Raw genomic sequence first — 17,478 nt, forward strand, 5'->3', positions numbered from 1 at the left:
GGGATTATATCAGGTTAAGTTCAGCGAGGTTGCTCTTTCCCCTCTCATTTCAGAAGGGACAAGAACTCTTTCCCAACTGTCCATTTGCTTTTCTTAGCTGGAGGTTCCAGTCCCATCTCCCATTGTCAGCCAAAGTTCCATTTCCTCCCTGCATGAGTTTTCCTTACAAAATCCAAGTCATTGCAATGCATACTGTATCTCTCTCATCCACACCTTCAAGATTGAACCCAAGCACCAGCTTCTACACAAATTCTTTTCTGATCCATCCAATCATCTCACATCTATTTTGAACTTACCTTTATGTGTCCATGTCTCCACTAATAGAATATATTTCTTGAGTGTAAGAATGACTTAACAGCACAGTGTCTGACACATAAGAGGGACTTTAAAAATGCTTGTTGATAAGTTGACTGGCTGAACACAGTCTCTAATGGAACATTTATATCCCCATACACATTCATTAGTGAAAGAGAGAAAGAACATAACATTGGGGGAAAAACTGGAAAAGGAACAAATAGAAATACATCAACACAAAAAAAACCCAACAAAGATAAACAAAAATGACAATGAAAAACATTGAGTTGGTGAAGGAAACTAGGAGCTATATTTTTATAGAGAATACGAATGAAACTGAAAGCTGTACATATTGTATTTTTAAAAAGGAAGAAAGCCAATTATCAAAATCCAAAAGGAAATGTATGGCAATTGCATAGGAAATAAAGGAAATTATTAGAAATTACTTATTGGTGAATAAAACTGCTAAGTCAAATGAAATGGATGCATATTTCAAAAACATGAAAAATCTAGACTAATAAGATAGAACATTAGTGGATTAAAAGGACATAATATAATGATGCTTTTTCAGACATGCCCATCATGTTTCTTGACTATACATATTTATTACAAGAGAATGTTTCTATTTAGGGAAGGTAGTTTAGTGGGAAATGATAAATATGCAATTATAAAAGCACCGATAAAATATTTTAAATGCACAGAAGACAATAAAAACTGTTAGGAATAGAGCAATTTTTTTACTTCTTTGTTATATTTCCTTTTAAAAGTATGTAATTGACATTAACAGTTCATTATAAGGTCTTTCTTGTTCGTTGTATACTAAAATACGTGTATCTATTAAAGCTTATTAGTTTAAAGAGAAAGCAGATTTTGGAAGTGAATAACTTAAGAGGATTATGTCTAGGAGGCATCTAGGTGACTCAGTGAACAGGTCATGTGTTCAAATTTAGCCTCAGGTACTTCCTAGTTGTCTGATACATGCCAGTGTATCCCCTTGGGCTCCAGGCCCTACCAGAGGAGGTGTTAATCTTTGTTTCTTGTTTTTATGATATTACTAGCCTAGTAAATCAGAAGAATGCTGCAGAGAGTCTATATGGGTTTTGGGAAAACAGTTAGCAAAATTTCTCCTGCTATGATATTTTGGAAGAGATGGAAAGGTATAAGCTAGATGTTAGTACAATTAGACAGACTGAGAAGTTTGCATGTTTCAACCCAAAGAATAGTCACTGGTCCATGTAATTTTGATGAAAGTCTCTAGTAGAGTGTACAGATAGCTGTGCCTTGAACCTGTGTTGTTTGATTAATACTTTCATTACCTATTTGCATAAGGGTAGAGGTGGTCCACTTACCAAATATGCAAAAGATATAAAGCTGGGAAGGAGTAGTAGCTAACACACTCCATTTTGCCACTGGGGTTCAAAAAATCTGATATGATAGGATAAAAAATAACTTCATCCAGGCAAACACCATTGACAATTTTGGCAAAAGCCAAAAAGTGATGGAGAGTAGTGAGGAAGAAAAGATAGCAAGTATGCTCTATTCTTTCTAGGTTTTCAGCAAAAGACAAGAGAGATGTAGGTTGATAGCCCAAGAGATAGGAGGGTCAAGGGAAATTTTTCTGAAATACAGGTAAAACATAAGCATATGTGTAACCCACAAAGAATGAGTAAAAGGATAGAATGAAGATATAAGATGGAACTAGAATGAATGAGGAGACAAGATCCTAGAAAATATGAGAACAGAGAGGAGCATAGGGCAAGCCTTGACAAGACAGAGGGCCTCCTTTCCTGCTCAGAGACTGAAGAAGAGAGGAGAAAAGTTGAATAGGAAACTATGAATGCTTGACTGAAGCTCAGTGGGAGAGACAGGCTGAACCTAAAGATTTAGGAGTATTCTGCACAGAAATGGTCATTAAACTCACAGGAATTGATGAGGTTACCTAGAGAGAGTGTATAGAGGGAAAAGAGAAGGAGGTGTAAGACAGAATATTGAGGAAACCTTACATCTATGGAGGTATTGTATGAACTAGTCACCAAGACTGAGAAGGTGTGGTCAGATAGAAGAGAAGAAGGAGAATGTAGTGTCATGAACCAGAGTAGAAACAGTATTCTCAAAGAAATGTTGGTGGGGGCAGCTGGGTGGCTCATTGGATTAAGAGCCAGGCCCAGAGACTAGAACTCCTGGGTTCAAATCTGGCCTCAAGACACTTCCTAGTTGTGTGATCCTGGGCAAGTCACTTGACCTCCATTGCTTAGCCCTTACCAGTCTTCTGCCTTGGAATCTATACACAGTATTGATTCTAAGATGGGAGGTAAGGGAAAGGGAAAGGGAAAAGGAAAGGGAAAGGGAAAGGGAAAGGGAAAGGGAAAGGGAAAGGGAAAGGGAAAGGGAAAGGGAAAGGGAAAGGGAAGGGAAGGGAAGGGAAGGGAAGGGAAGGGAAGGGAAGGGAAGGGAAGGGAAGGGAAGGGAAGGGAAGGGAAGGGAAGGGAAAGGAAGAAAGGATAGTTAACTGTGTCTGACACAACAGATGAATTGAGGAAAATTAAGACTGAGAAAATGCCATCAAATTTGGCAATTATGGGGACATCTCTTACTTCAGCCAGAGCAATTTCATCTGAGTGATTGTCAGAAGCCAGATAGCAAAGGATTGAGAATTGAATGTTAGGGGAAGAAGTGGAGTCAGCAAGTATAAACAGCTCTTTAAAGGAGTTTGGTTAAGAAGAAGAGAAATGTAGGACAATAGCTTTAGGGGATGATAGAGTCTAATGAATGAGAGATATACTGTAGCTCAATGGATAAAAGAAAGAAGCAAATTTCTAGGATCTTGAAATAGTCAATCACAATTTCTTAACTGATCCTTGTCCAAATAAGGTTTTTTTCCCCCCCTGAAAATACACATAAAATCTGATAAACTTTTTGGAAAGCAGGGAAAACAATAAAGACATGAAGATTAGTTTGTAAATAGTAGCAACAAATTAATATAGAGAAGAAAATTAAAATACACTAGAAGAGAGGAGGGGGAGAGAACAGGACTTACATGTTCTATAAAAAGTTGTTGTGTTTAACCATTTTGTTTCTTGGTTCTAAGGTTTTGCAGACAAAGTAGGGAATGTGGGGGAGGGGATTAGAATATATTTCTAAATTAATGTGATATATCCCCAAAGCATCAATAAACCTTTTTAAAGAAGAATGAATATGCATCATTCTTAAACTTAAGTTGTAGTACCCATCCTAAGACCAGGTACATAAGCATTCCATAAATTCTGGCTAAATTAAAGGGAAAGGAAGGATGGGTGGGTGGTTTTAGAGAAAGGGGACTCAAGTCTTGATTTTGCTGTTTACTACCTGTATGATCTCAGGCAAGGCACTTCCCTCTCTAGGTCTCAATTTCCCTATATGTAAAACAGGATAACAGGAATGGACTAAATTTTCAAGACTTTATATATATATATATATAGATATATACATACTTTTTTTGTTTTCAGAAAAGTACACTCAAAAAAGTAACTGTAATCTAGCTAATACATATTCTAAAGTATCTAGTTTGAATCAATTGGTTCTAAACTTATTATTTGTGAATAAAAGATGTTAATTGTCTCAAGTGACCTAATTTTCCATTCCCTCATATGAGATCATTGGAACAGATTTTTTTTTTTACAAACCTAGATTTTTTTCCATCCTCTTCTTCTTGGGTAGCATATAGTTTCCACTGGTAATATGCAATGATATTGCTTCGATTGTGAATGATTATATTTCTTTGATTGGCCAGAGATATATAGGTTTTTTCAATGGTCAAAGAATTCTTGTCCAGTCTAATATTCACATCTGCACCAGCTCCATACAAGCTTACAGCAACCTTTTCTCCTAGGAGGAAGCAAAAGAAAAACACGGATTGATTTTTTATTCCTATCAGCCAATAGATCCTTTTATATGTAAGTTTTGTAAATACAGGATATATACAAAACTGATTGGAGATGGGGTTAATAGCTGGGAGAATCTGAAAGGCTCCTTGAAGGAGTTGGCATTTGAGCTGACTCTTCAAGGGTATAAGGTTTTACATGAAATGGAGAAAAAGGACATTCCAGGTACAAACCAAGATGGTGGCCTGAATAGAGGCAGAATGCCCAACTTCCACAAACCTATTCCAGCAAAGATATGTAATCAGAACTGGGCTAAAGAGTGATCAAAGCATCCAGTGAGTAATTACAGTAGGTGATCTCTATCCCCAAATGCAGAAACATAGAAAAAAATTGATGCCAACAAAGCCAGTGCTAGCAAACTAGGTGAGGACTTCCTAGTACAACTAGAGCCTCATGCACCCTGAAAAAGAAAAAGACTCCCTTAAGAAAGCTTCAGTATAGTTAGAAACCTCTAGGGTGGGTGGTTAGAAATCCATAGGGGAAAACCCTAGAAGCTTCAGGAATGTGAGCAATTAGTGTGACATGTAGCATTCAGAGCAAACAATCCCACATGCTCCCAAGGTCCATGCCCATGTCTTAAGATACTATAAAGGATCCTTAAACCCTCTAGCACAATGAAGTTCAAAGACCATAAGTTCAGCTCGATCATGTCACCACATACCAGCTGAGACCAAACAAAGCCTTAAACATCCCCACTGAAAAAAGGCAGGGTACCTCAACCCAAAGCCCCAATTCAAAAAAATAAAGCCAGAGAGATGAGTCAACCAAAGAAGAAACTGAGCAGTATATTTAGAAATTCTTATTGTTCAGTCATTTAAGTTGTACCTGTCTCTTGGTACCTCATTTAGGATTTTCTTGGCAAAAATACTAGAGTGGTTTGCCATTTCTTTCTTCAGCTCATATTACAGATGAGAAAACTGAGGAAAAGAGGGTTAATTACTTGCCCAGGCCAGAGGCCAACAGGGAGAAAGGACTCGCCCAGGGTCACACAGCTAGGAAGTGTCTGAGACCAGATTTGAACTCAGGTCCTCCTGACTCTAGGTCTGGTACTCTCTTCCCTGAACCAGCTAGCTCCCCCGGTAAGCAAGGTAGAGGCAAAATAGTCCAACCATTTGTTTTTTACAAATTGGGAAACTGAGGCCCAGTGATGGGAAAAGGTCTTGCCAGAGGTCACAAGGTGGAGTGTCCTGACTCACAATTCCACGCTCTTTGTGTGAAGCCAGGCAGAAGCTGCTGCGGCCCCTCTTGGCCTTCCACTGGGGTTCCCAAAGCCCTGGGGCATTTCCAGCCAAAGCTAGGTGGAAGTGGAGGCCAAGTTTGAGTTGACTTAGGTCTTCCTGACTCTAGGTCTAGAACTCTATCCGTTGCTGTCCCTAGAGATATTAAAAACCCCAGCCTTGAAGGATGAAGTAACTCCATAATAATTTTAGGGTGAGACTCAAAGGATAAAATCAAATTTTTCCAACTACATAAACACTTAAAATACATGAGATAAGCAATTTCTAAATTACATTAAAAGTTCTAGAAGAAAAATTTAGAAAGAAAATCAATACCTTAGAAAAAAGTAAACATTACCTACATACCAGATTCCTTGAAAATTCAAATGTGCTAAGTAGAAATCAGTGACCTCGAGTAATAACAAGACATATTAAGAGCAAAATGAAAAGACTGAAAAAACAGAAGAAAATGTTAGATAAAAGATCTGGAAGACAGATAATGGAAAGATAATCTAAGAACAAATGGATACTATGAAAATAAAATTAATTAAAATATAATAAAGCATTCATAATGTTAATTTGTGGTTTTCTAAGTCAATATGTCACCCAGTGGGATCCTTACATACAACTGAGTGGCCCTAGTTTTTGTTTGAGTTTGACATCACTGTACCAGACATCTTTATCTTCATGTCCCATAGGGACCTCAAAGTCTTCATGTAGAAAAACTGATTCATCATTTCCCCCATTAATTTTGTCAAATATGTCTTCATTATCTTTTATTTGAATCTGTATACACTGGGGAGTGTTGCAGGGTGCTTGCACATCTCTGATCTGGCAGGTAGTGGGAGAAACAGGGCTGATCTCAAGAAAGAGATGGAGTAAATATGGGAATCAGATACATAGAAGTGATAATTAAATCCTTGGGAGGTGATGGATTCCTGCATTAATATTCACTAGGGATGTTGATTTAAATTCTCTTTCTAAAAATCTGGAAAGACTTATATGAACTGATGCAAAGTGAAGTGAGCAGAACCAGAACAACATACAACATACAACACTATTGTAATGATGGTCAATTATGATTGACAGCTTTTCTTAGCAATACAACAAACCAAGACAATTCCAAAAGATTCATGATGAAAATAAAATGCTATGTACCTCCAGAGAAAGAATTGATGAGTCTAAATGCAGATCAAAGCATATATTTACACTTTCTTCATTTTTTCATGTTTTGGTCTGTGTTTTCTTCCATAACATTACTAATATGGAAATAATGGCATACCATCTTAGAGAGAGAGAATATATGGAACTCAGATTTAAAAATTTTTAATGCTAAAAATTGTTTTTAAATGCAATTGGGGAAAATAAACTATTATTTAACAAATAAAATTCTCTTTCTTTGCTTTACCACAGAATCATAGATTTAGAGCTGGAGAAGATCTTAATTTAGTTCAACCTCCTTATTTTTACAATGAGGAAAATGAACCTTAGAGAGTAAATGACTTGCCAATGATCACATAGCTTTGTAAATATCTAAAGAGGAATTTGAATCCAAATCCAGTGCTCAACCTAAAAATCCTGGTTTTATTTGTCTTATAAAAGGAGTTTGAAATTTTTTTCGTTCTTAATTTTGAGAATAATTTGTATGGTATGGTGATCAGTTACTCTTTAAACACTTGATATAATTCACCAATCCCTCTTGGTCAGATTTATTTTTCTTTAATAAGTTATTTTACAACATGCTGGACTTTTTCCCTCGGTGATTGGATTATTAAAATCTCAATTTCGTGATTTGATCCATTTGGTGTCTCATTTTATGTTTTTGAAGGCAACCCTCTGTTTCTTTTTGAATTCTTGGTTTTTCTCTCTCTAAAAATACTATTTGTCATATGAGACAACTCTTGGGGAGAGGGAGGGAATGAGTATATGGGATAATATGGTGATGTCAGAAACAAAAAATATTAATTGAAATTTATTTAAAATATAGTCTACTGTATATATATATATATATATAGTATATGCTCAGGGACAGAGACAATTTTCTTATTTTGTGTAGATTCTATTCAATAGTTCTAGACAACTATAAATGCTAAAATTTGAGGATTGTGCTACATAGATTATATATACCTACATCCATGTGTGAGTCTTTACTCGGATGAATGGATAGACCAATATTACAACAAGTTAACTATTTCCAACAGTGACAACAGGGGCATGTCAGTTGTTTAGCTCAGTTTAACTGTCTTTTTCAGTTGAGAAATTATAGAGGTCCTAACCTGATATTAAGTGACTTGTAATGGATCACACAGAAAATGTAACAAAGGACTTCTAAGAATTCCAGTTCAAAAGAACAGAGCTAAATAGGAACTTTGAACTGCAAGCATGAGTCAAAAAGAGACCTATAAAGGTCTATTAGAGGGACTGTATGATAATGAAGAGCTAGCATTCTAATAAGGGGAAAAGAAAAATGTGCCTCTTACTAATCTTAATAATCTCAAAAGATACTGAGGAAGTTAAATACGAAATAAAGAGGACCTGAGAATGGATTGGCTCTGTTGAGGGATTTAAAGTGGAGAAAGTGTGAAGAAATATTTACGCCTGTGTAGAAAGAGGGGTGGAACATGCTATTTCTCATAAATGGGATGTATGAGAAGAAGAACATACAAACAGAGGAAGAGGTGGGTGTAGGCAGCCATTAGATCAATCTCACTCTTATCTAAATTGTACAAGGGAAGGTTGAATATGCAACGCACAAGCACACACATACATACACAGAGTTTGGTGTAGTAACACATCCAATTCAACACACACCTAAAAAGGCAAGCATAGGGAGAGGATGGGTTAAAAGGAAAGAGAATACCAAGGAAGGGTATAATAGTAAGCAAAACAAACTTCCCAATCCTAAAGGGAGGATTCAAAGGCAAAAGAAAAGAACTGGAAACAAAAAAGGGTAGTATATAAATTGGGTTGTTTCTGAACAATTAATAGCAGAGGGATACAATAGAATACCTCTCTGAAAGAAATGATGTAAGATCGTTTTAGAGAAACCTGTATTAACTGAAATTGATTGAGGTGAGCAGGATCAGGAGAAAACAGAAAAAAGTCAGTCCCCTACCTTCAAGTAGTTTGTTTCTGTGATGATTTTTTTAAAAGCACCATTGAAAGATTTAGACATTTTGATCAAAGCAATGATTAACCATATCTCCACAGAACATATGATAGCTCATATTACCCACTTTCTGGCTCAAGGTGCAAAAGGATAAAGCACTATGTGAGTTTCTTTTGCTTAACTATTCTTATTTATTGAGAGGTTTTTTTTTTTGTTTTTCATGGGGATGGTACAGTTGATATAATGCCATGCCTGAAGTCAAAAAGACTCACCTTCCTGAGTTCAAATCTGGCCTTATACAATTTCTAGCTGTGTCACCCTGGGAAAGTCATCTAACTCTGTTTGCCTCAGCTCCTTATTTGTAAAATGAGTTAGAGGAGGAAATGGTAAACCACTCCAGGATCTTTGCCAAAAAATGGGATCACAAAGAGTCAAATACAACTGAGACAACTGAACAATAACACAATAGTTGGGATGGAGGGTTGGGGAAAAATGTAATGGCAATAGTGAGATATAGGCAGGTAGGTGCCATATGGGTTTTAAGCAATGGACTTGGAATCAAAAAGACCTGAGTTCAAAGTCTACCTTTCCACTTGCTAGCTGGGCAAATCATTTACCTCAACCTCAGTTTCCTCATCTGTACAATGAAAGTAATAATAGTATCTGCCTCAGAAGGTTGTTGTGAGGATCACATTAGTCAAGAAGCATTTTTAAGGGCTTACTATGTGCTATGTAATATGGTAAGAATTGAGGATACAGCAAAATAATAGAGTGCCTGCCCACTAGGAGAGAGTGAAAGGAGAGGAAGTGGAAGCAAGAAAAGTAAACAGCTTTTTCTAGTCTGTGAAAAGGAGAGATAGAAATCTAAAATTTGAAGCAATGGTATGGTCAAGAGAGGACTTGTTTTCATAAAGATGGGGTGTGTTTGTAAGCAGCAGAAAAGGGACAGTAGATAGGAAGAGATTGAAAATCAGAGAAGGGAGGGGAATAATTGTCCATGCAATATAATACATTTAGTAAACAGGAGAGGATGAGATCAAGATTACAAATTGAATGACTAGCCTTGGAAATGAGAAGAGCTATCTCGTCATCTTCTTACTCTAGTAAAAAAAAATAGGCTAGAACAGAGGATGATGACAAAGGGTTTAAAATGTAAAGAAGAAAAGATAAAACTCATAGTTAATGGTCTCTATGGGCTAAGTCCTCTGTTCATTTAGGGAACAAGAATAGGAGATTGAGGGGTAGTCAAAATGGAAGGATTCTGAAGTGATATTAAGTTTTAGTTTAAGCATTGGTATGATTATAAATCCTTAAGAAAGGGGGTCTTAGAATAAACCAATATAAATCCAAAGATGCTCTATTAAAGTTTTGACAACAAAATCATCACATGAATTTTGCATTGTATTTTTACATTTTTCTAAATTAATAACCTTTATAAAAGGAATGATCTTATAGGTTTTGAATATTTTACTATTATAAATGCATGTGCTTCCATTTGAAAAACTAAAATGTCAATTACTGCTATATTTAATGACAATATATTATGATACCTTTGCTGGAAAATTACCTGCCCAGATCTGGCCCCTTAGTTGAAATAATACCTGAGAGGAAAATGCTGAGTGAGGGTAAAAAGAGAAAGGTGATTGAGCTGGCAGTAAAGGTGTGAGAAGGTAAGGAGAAATTTGGGGGAGATATTCACAAGGGAACAAGGTGAAAAGATGGCAAATAATAAGAGAAAATGAAAAAGGAAATTGTCTTTGACTTTTTAGATAGTGGAATTATTAAAGACAAGAGGTGCAGCATCTACGACAATGGCCCATATTAAATGGAAAAGATAAAAGTTGCATCAACTATTTCCTGATTCCCTATGTCTAGCAAAAGCAGTGTCACCTCTTTTCCACTGGCCTTGAAAGAAAACCATTCTAGGACACTAATAACAAATGTCCTTTATGACACCCACTAGGTCAGCAAAAACTCACTATTTTAAAACAAGTTTTCTGAATTATGAAGGAGGCTTTTTGAATGCTCAGGATGTGTTGGTATAAGAACCACCAATTAAAAAGTCAGTTAACCATGTGTATTGACTACACTTCTATGGATCTATGATCCTAATCATTTGGATATTTCCCTCCAATGATACAACATTTATAATCCATCCATGCCTTCCCAATCTGTGTGACTCATCCTTGTGTCACAACCTATTCATGTCTATTACAGGCCATTCCCTTTGGATAACCCCTTCACTAAAATTCTTCAGAGATTGCAGTATTATTCTATAACATCTAGCATCACCAAAAATATCTTAATAACTGCCTATTGATGATGAAGGAAAGGGAGCAGGAAGAAGAAGAGAAGAGAAAGTGGAAGGAGTAGGCAAAGAGAAGGGGGGAAAAAAAGAGCATTTGTTAAAAAAGAGACTTTGAATTTTTAAGAACTTTATAAGAACAAAACAATCTTCTCTCCTCATCTTCAATTCTAAGCCCAGTGCACTATTTACAGCATCTGTTTCTGATATATGTACTGCAATATGAGCTCTTTTGGTCAAAGGATCACAGAACTAGAACTCAAAGAGACAATGGACACGATTGAGTCTAATTCTCTCATTTTGCATATGAGGAAATTGAAGTCCAGAGAGGTTAACTGATTTGCTATATGTGGTAAAGGGAAATAAAGTCCAAGTCTTTTGACAATAAACCTAATGTTTTCTCCATGTATGTTAAAAATCACGAGATTCTTTGAAAAATATAACAACAAGGATAACTTTGTTTAACAACCTCCTGATGATTAACACTGAGAGGCATAAAACAAGAAGTATTTGCCCAAGGTAGTTGCCCCATCAAGAGACTATCCTGTACCAAGTCCAAATTTGAAAGGAGACACTGATGTCCTGCATATTACTGTTTGTAGATGACATTGTTCTGAATTTATCCATCCCTGAAGCACTGCATAGGCTCCTATAGAGATTCATTGTTACTCAATAGCGTTTGGTCTAATTATCCACATAGAGAAAGCCAAATGGATGAAGAATAACTATTACCCAGGCTATGATAAGTAGTTGAATGGATAATATGTGCTATGATGCAGTGGAAATACCTCATAACTAGAGATCTCATATGTACAAAAATATAGTCGCTCTTTTTGGAGATGGGTAGCAAAGAACTGGAAACTAGGGGGAGCATCAATTATTGAATGCCTACACAAATTATGTCAAATGAATAATGGAATATTGTTGTGCCATAAGAAATCATGAAAGGAAAAGCTTCAAAGAAATGTGGAAAGACTTGAAAAAATGAATTCAGAGTTAAGGAAATAAGCAGTGCAACAATTTTTATATTGATAAAACAAACAACTTTTAAAGCCTTAAGTCAAACAGCTCTTTGCCTCAAGAAGCTTACATTTTACTCAAAAAGGTTGGGTACACATAGTATATCATATGGCTGAAGAGTTATCAATGCCCTTTGATATCATAAGATTATAGATTTAGAGCTGCGTTAGATCTTAGAAACCATGTAACCCAACCACCTTATTTTACAGATGATCAAATGAAGGTTTACACATGATGAGTAACATATTCATAGTGACATTGCTAGTAAATGTAGTAAGGCAAGATTTGAACCCAGAATTTAATTTTCTGCCTCCATGTCCACCATTCTATCTCTTATCCTAGTCACCTAGTACATCTTCACTTTATATATGAGGAAATGGAGCCCCCAAACATTAGTAACTTGCTGAAGATCACCAAGGAGTAGCAGAACTTGGCTTTGAATCCAGGACTTCCAACTCCAAATATCAGTGGTTTCCCCACTGTACGATTATATGGCCTCCTATTTAAATCAATAATGCATGCTAATTTTTTAAAAGGACAAAGTACAATGAAAGGAATGCCACAGGAGGTGGTACTTGAGCTGACCCTTGAAGGAAACTAAGGATTCTAAAAAGATTGAAGTAAGAAGGAAATACACTAGCATGGTCAAATCAAACAGGCCAAGTTAGAAGATATTGAGAGAATTAATACAAAACAAAATTGGGAAAATGGATTGGAGCCAAATATTTTCATAGCAAGCTACAAGTGGCATGGGCTATTTACAAATATAGATTCTGATTTAAAAATACCAGTTGTTATTATATGAACTTTTGGTAAAAATACACACTGCAACTCCTTAATCAGTGGAATGATAGGTTAGGATGGTGTTGCCAGCAAGAGAAGAGGAATTTCTTGGCAGCATTTAAACAAACAAACAAATAAAAATCAATGATAGTTTTCTGAGGAATGCAAACATGTCATCTGGAACATGGTGAATACTATTTAAACACCTCATAACAATGATAATTAGAAAGAAAGTTAGCAGTCTGCAGCATGGTTACTGAATGCACTGAGAAATCAGAGACTTTAATCAAGAGGCCATGGTCAATTTCCACCCTCCAATGAAATTAACCTACATTTCAAAGAATGACAAAATGATGATTATATAGTGGAAGAAAAAAATAATGATCACTGTTGCCTGGGACTAGTTCCATGGTTAATAATTCTTAAGAACTCATTACTATTTCTCAATAATGAAAAATCACAGGTTCTGATCATTGATCATTTATAACATGCAATACAGAAGGAAGTACATTCTCTTAGGAACATCACTTTTCCGTAAAGCAAAATGCCACAATTCTGAGGCACAAAAACTTCTCTTTTGCCTTTTTAACCCCAATGGATTATTGTGCATCAGTCAATAGATTTATCTCACTTCATATGAGACTTCTACAGGGTTCAGGCAGTTTCTAAGACCTCAGGAAGCTAGTAATTCTAAAACAATTCTAAACAAGATATAAAAATTACCTCCAAACCAATATTAATTTATTTCCTTAAAAATTAAGCCTTAAAAGTCACTGATAAAAGAAATACTATCTGGAAACAATTGACAAAATTCAGAAAAGAAAGAAATCCAACAATGGGATCAATTATGCAGAAATGTAATTAAATATTTAGACCTGGCAAGCTTATGGGAAATGTGCGAAGGACCATCTTGCTAAAATAAAAGTATTTGGAGCCCTTTTATTCTATATTAAATTTAGAAATCCCAGGAGGAAAAGTAATTTAAAATTATGAATGTGACATTCACCTTGCTGTTGTGACATTCTCCTGAATACACTAAGTTGTTTAAGAACCTATGACAGCCAAAAACTCATGTTCGCATTGTTTTTAAGAATTGGTCAGCACCACGGATAGGGGTAAAGCTCAGTGCTATGAGCTTAGTCAGCACTACAGCTAGGGATAGTGCCAAGAAGTTCCAGCTGAGTTGGATTTCACCTCCCTTATGGGCATACAAGGGCGTCCTGGGGTGGGATATTTAAGGAGGGAAAGCCATTGATAATGCTGATAGATTTAAATAGGTAGACCAGCAATCTTTGGGGCACTTTAAGTCTTCTGGTTTGTGCAGAGGGTGAAAGTATGACACAGGAGAGCTTCCAGAAATTAGTGTAAGGATGCTTTGCATGGTTATCACTGAGGAAAAAAATATCTCTGTTGTGGCAAAGATCTTTCCCAATGCATTAGCCAACAGAAAGTTCCAAATAGGAGAATGTATATGTCCACACGTCTCCTTGGGTGTTTGGTGTCTTGTTCTAATACTTGATGTCATCCCAAAGCATCAATGTGTCAGTATTCTGCAAAGGGCTGAGTCTGTGATGAGAGGGTTTTCAGACCCTGTATCAACCCCATTTCTCAATTAGCATTTGTTGAAAAACTCTGCCTCATTACCCTAAGTGAGTCTTTAAGAATCTAAACATGACAACACAAAATGAATATATCCTAGGCATTTTCACAGTTCTAGGTTAGATTGGTTTGGTGAGTTCCCAGAGAAATGACCTAGCAGAAACTGCCAAATTCATTGACATATCCAGGAATGACAATGACAATACTGCTGAGCATTATGATAGGAAGCATAAACTCCATGGCAAAAGGCATATTTTACTGTTTCCTTTATAGAACACCCTTATTAAACAAAAAGGCTTTTGGAGCTATTTTCAGGAATGTGGTATATATGCAAGTTTCTTTTAATAAATCATGTCTCAACAACTAGTCAGTTTGCCTATGGAATCTCTGCATATGGCTTCTAGCTTGTTGTTTCTAGAAACTTATGTATAAAGAAATAATACAGATTGAAAGTGACTTTGTTATACCCTGAATTGTGCCTCATCAATGCAGGCAAAATTTAAAAGCTGGAAAACAGGACAGATGCTTGAAGAGGAATATGTCACACCCCAAGAGCCAAGATTCTAGACTCTGCCAATAAATCCATGTATGGCCTTGGATGTACCACTTTCCTTCTTTGGGGCACAATTTAATCACCTATAAATGAAGAAATTGGACTGCATGTCTTGGAAGTCCCTTCAATCTCTAAGTCCTAGGATCTTTTATTAAAGACCATTACAGCTCTAATTTTCTCTTGTTCTACTGGTCGGGTTGCAGGCAAATCTCTTCCCTCCATTTGCACAACTCTAACCATGAAACAAACTAGTGGCTGGGACATGGAATGTGCTTCTGGGTATCTTGAGCTCATGGAAAAATAAACAAATAGATGTTAGAGAGATGAAATAAATGGAAAAATATGGAGGAGGGAGGACCACATACCTAGAGTTAAATCAGAAAAGAAAAAATGAGAGCAAGAGAAGGAACAATGGCAACTGAAGGTTTGACTAGAAGTGATACCATAAGTAAAAAAAAAATTCCCAGGAATGAATTTTCGCCATAAGTTTTGAAGACTCCTGTGAGATTATGGGAGCTGGAGACCTCCTCCCCAAGCCAAAACAAAATCAAAGCTATGAAAGCAGCAGGGAGTTAGGAAATTTTTCAAATATAAAACATAAAAGAGACAAAAATGGTGAACACCACAGGGGCTCAGCTAGAGGATTCAACCCTTTCAGCTTTTCCAGTCATACTCCAAAGAGAGCTTTCACATGGTTGGTCATAGGCTTGCCAGCTCTTTGATCAATACTACATTGGCACCAGCTGGGGAGACAATTGAATGGCTCAATGCCAAAATATTCATCTCATGCTGACAGGCAAAGCTTGTTTTCCTCTTGGCCAACTTCTCATTCTTTTAAAAAATTATGTCTGTACCTTCCATTTTAGAATCAATATTGTGTATTGGTCCCATGGCAGAAGAACCCCAAGGTAAGAACTAGGCAATGGAGGTTAAATGACTTCTCCAGCATCACACAGCTAGGAAGTGTCTGAGGCCATATTTGAACCCAGAGCCTCCCATCTCTAGGTTCTGATTCTTTTTAAAGCCGACTATAAAAAAGAAGCCATGCTTATGGTAGAATTTGGTCCAGGGAGGAGAGAAAAGACAAGGGGAGTCATATCTCTTTCCTTGATAGAGAAACCTCATTCCTCTGCCACAATTATCTGTAATGACCAACTTGTGAAATATGAAGTAGGTGTGACCTCTCTCTGACTCTCAGCATATACCTCTTAGTTAATCAATCCTAAACAAAGTATATAAGCTCAGGGAAGATGTCTGATAGCCTTACACCTTAGATCAATTGTCATGATTCTTTTGATGCCTAAAATAGACCTTCCTTCCTTTTGCGCATGAAATGATGGTGGCCCCTGGAAGTCTCAGATCTATTTCCTGCCCATCTATCCTATTCAGTCTAAAACCTTGAATACTTACCCCAGGCTTATTATTTGAAATTTTCTTTCTGACCACATCCCCTCCATTCTACCTAGAATTCTGCTCACTTTCTAGATTCATGGAATTCTAATGCCCCTCCCTAATCCTTATCTCTTAGCCATAACCTTCTGTCTCTTTAGCATATCACAATCCACAGGATCTCAGCTCCCTTATCTATAAAATTATCTTCCTGGCCTGTTCTTCCTGGTCCTCTTTAACCACAGAAATTCTTTCCTTGCCTGACTTTCTCTTCTGGAAACTACATAGAAATATGCTTCACCCTTTTACATATCTGTCTCACTCAAACTATATTTTCAAGAGATGATCAAAAGGTGACTTTATATGCCTTGATGTTTGGTCAGGGCAGGCAAAGAGAGGTTGAGAATGAAAAGCTCTAGTCAGCAATTACATATGAGAGGGTGGAAATGTTTTATCCAATTGTCAGAACAAAAAGAAATGTTAAAAGTTATGTTTCCAAAATAACATGGGGAAGAACATACTCATCTTTGTGTGCTGTGATTATAAACATATTCATCTTGCCTATCTCATTGAAAAAAAAGTATGGATGGGATTTGGATCCAGATAGGCTCAAATACTGATTCTGCTACTATACTATGTGATTTGTATAAGTCATTTCTCCTGTCTGGACCTCTGTTTCTTCTGTAAAGTGAGAAGTTTTAAAGGTTTCTGAAACTCAAAAGCTATGTGATCCTATGATCTTTAGATTACAACATTTTTTGAGAATTGGAACCACATTTTCCCTAATACCTAGAACACATAATCATTGGCCTAGTGATTACTCATTAAATATCAATAATCATTATTTTTAAGATAATTGTTATTCCACCTAAGAAGAAACAGCTCAAAATGACCACAAAAAAGCTCAAGCAGAAGAGAGTTAGGTTGTGGCCTAGATGACATGTAATAAAATCACAAATTGTGAAAATAGCAGACTACTACTCCATTGTTTCTTTTACTATTCAAAACAACAGACTTTCAGTTGAATTACCATCTGCATGATTCATAAATGTCCCATTATTATTGAAAGGAATAACAACACCCAGTATTGAGGTAAAAGGAAGAGAGGAAGAAAAATAGAAAGGAAAACAACCAATCAGGCAAATTTGAAAGGGAAAGGAGACAATAACCAATAGTTAAAATGTAGAATAAGATAATGCTAGTAAAAAATCAACATTTACTAGGAAAACCAAAATTTGAAAAGAATACCCAACCTAGTTATCTTATTCCATATCTATAAGGCACCCTCC

The 17,478-nt window shown here is 36.3% G+C and overlaps 1 protein-coding gene across 5 annotated transcripts in view; it reads right to left on the reverse strand.

The window, feature by feature from the left end:
* Nucleotides 1-17,478, reverse strand: part of HYDIN (HYDIN axonemal central pair apparatus protein) — a 451,163-nt gene that overhangs the window by 323,644 nt on the left and 110,041 nt on the right. For all 5 annotated transcript variants that reach the window (XR_008917906.1, XM_056824703.1, XM_056824709.1 and 2 more), the window contains exon 8: nucleotides 3,957-4,158. Coding sequence is in view for 4 of the 5 variants with exons in the window: in XM_056824703.1 (XP_056680681.1) it covers nucleotides 3,957-4,158 (202 nt within the window). In the remaining variant the exon portion in view is untranslated. The remainder of the gene's footprint in view (nucleotides 1-3,956; nucleotides 4,159-17,478) is intronic.

The sequence above is a fragment of the Monodelphis domestica genome, chromosome 1 (genome assembly GCF_027887165.1).
Source record: "Monodelphis domestica isolate mMonDom1 chromosome 1, mMonDom1.pri, whole genome shotgun sequence".
NCBI lineage: Eukaryota > Metazoa > Chordata > Mammalia > Didelphimorphia > Didelphidae > Monodelphis > Monodelphis domestica.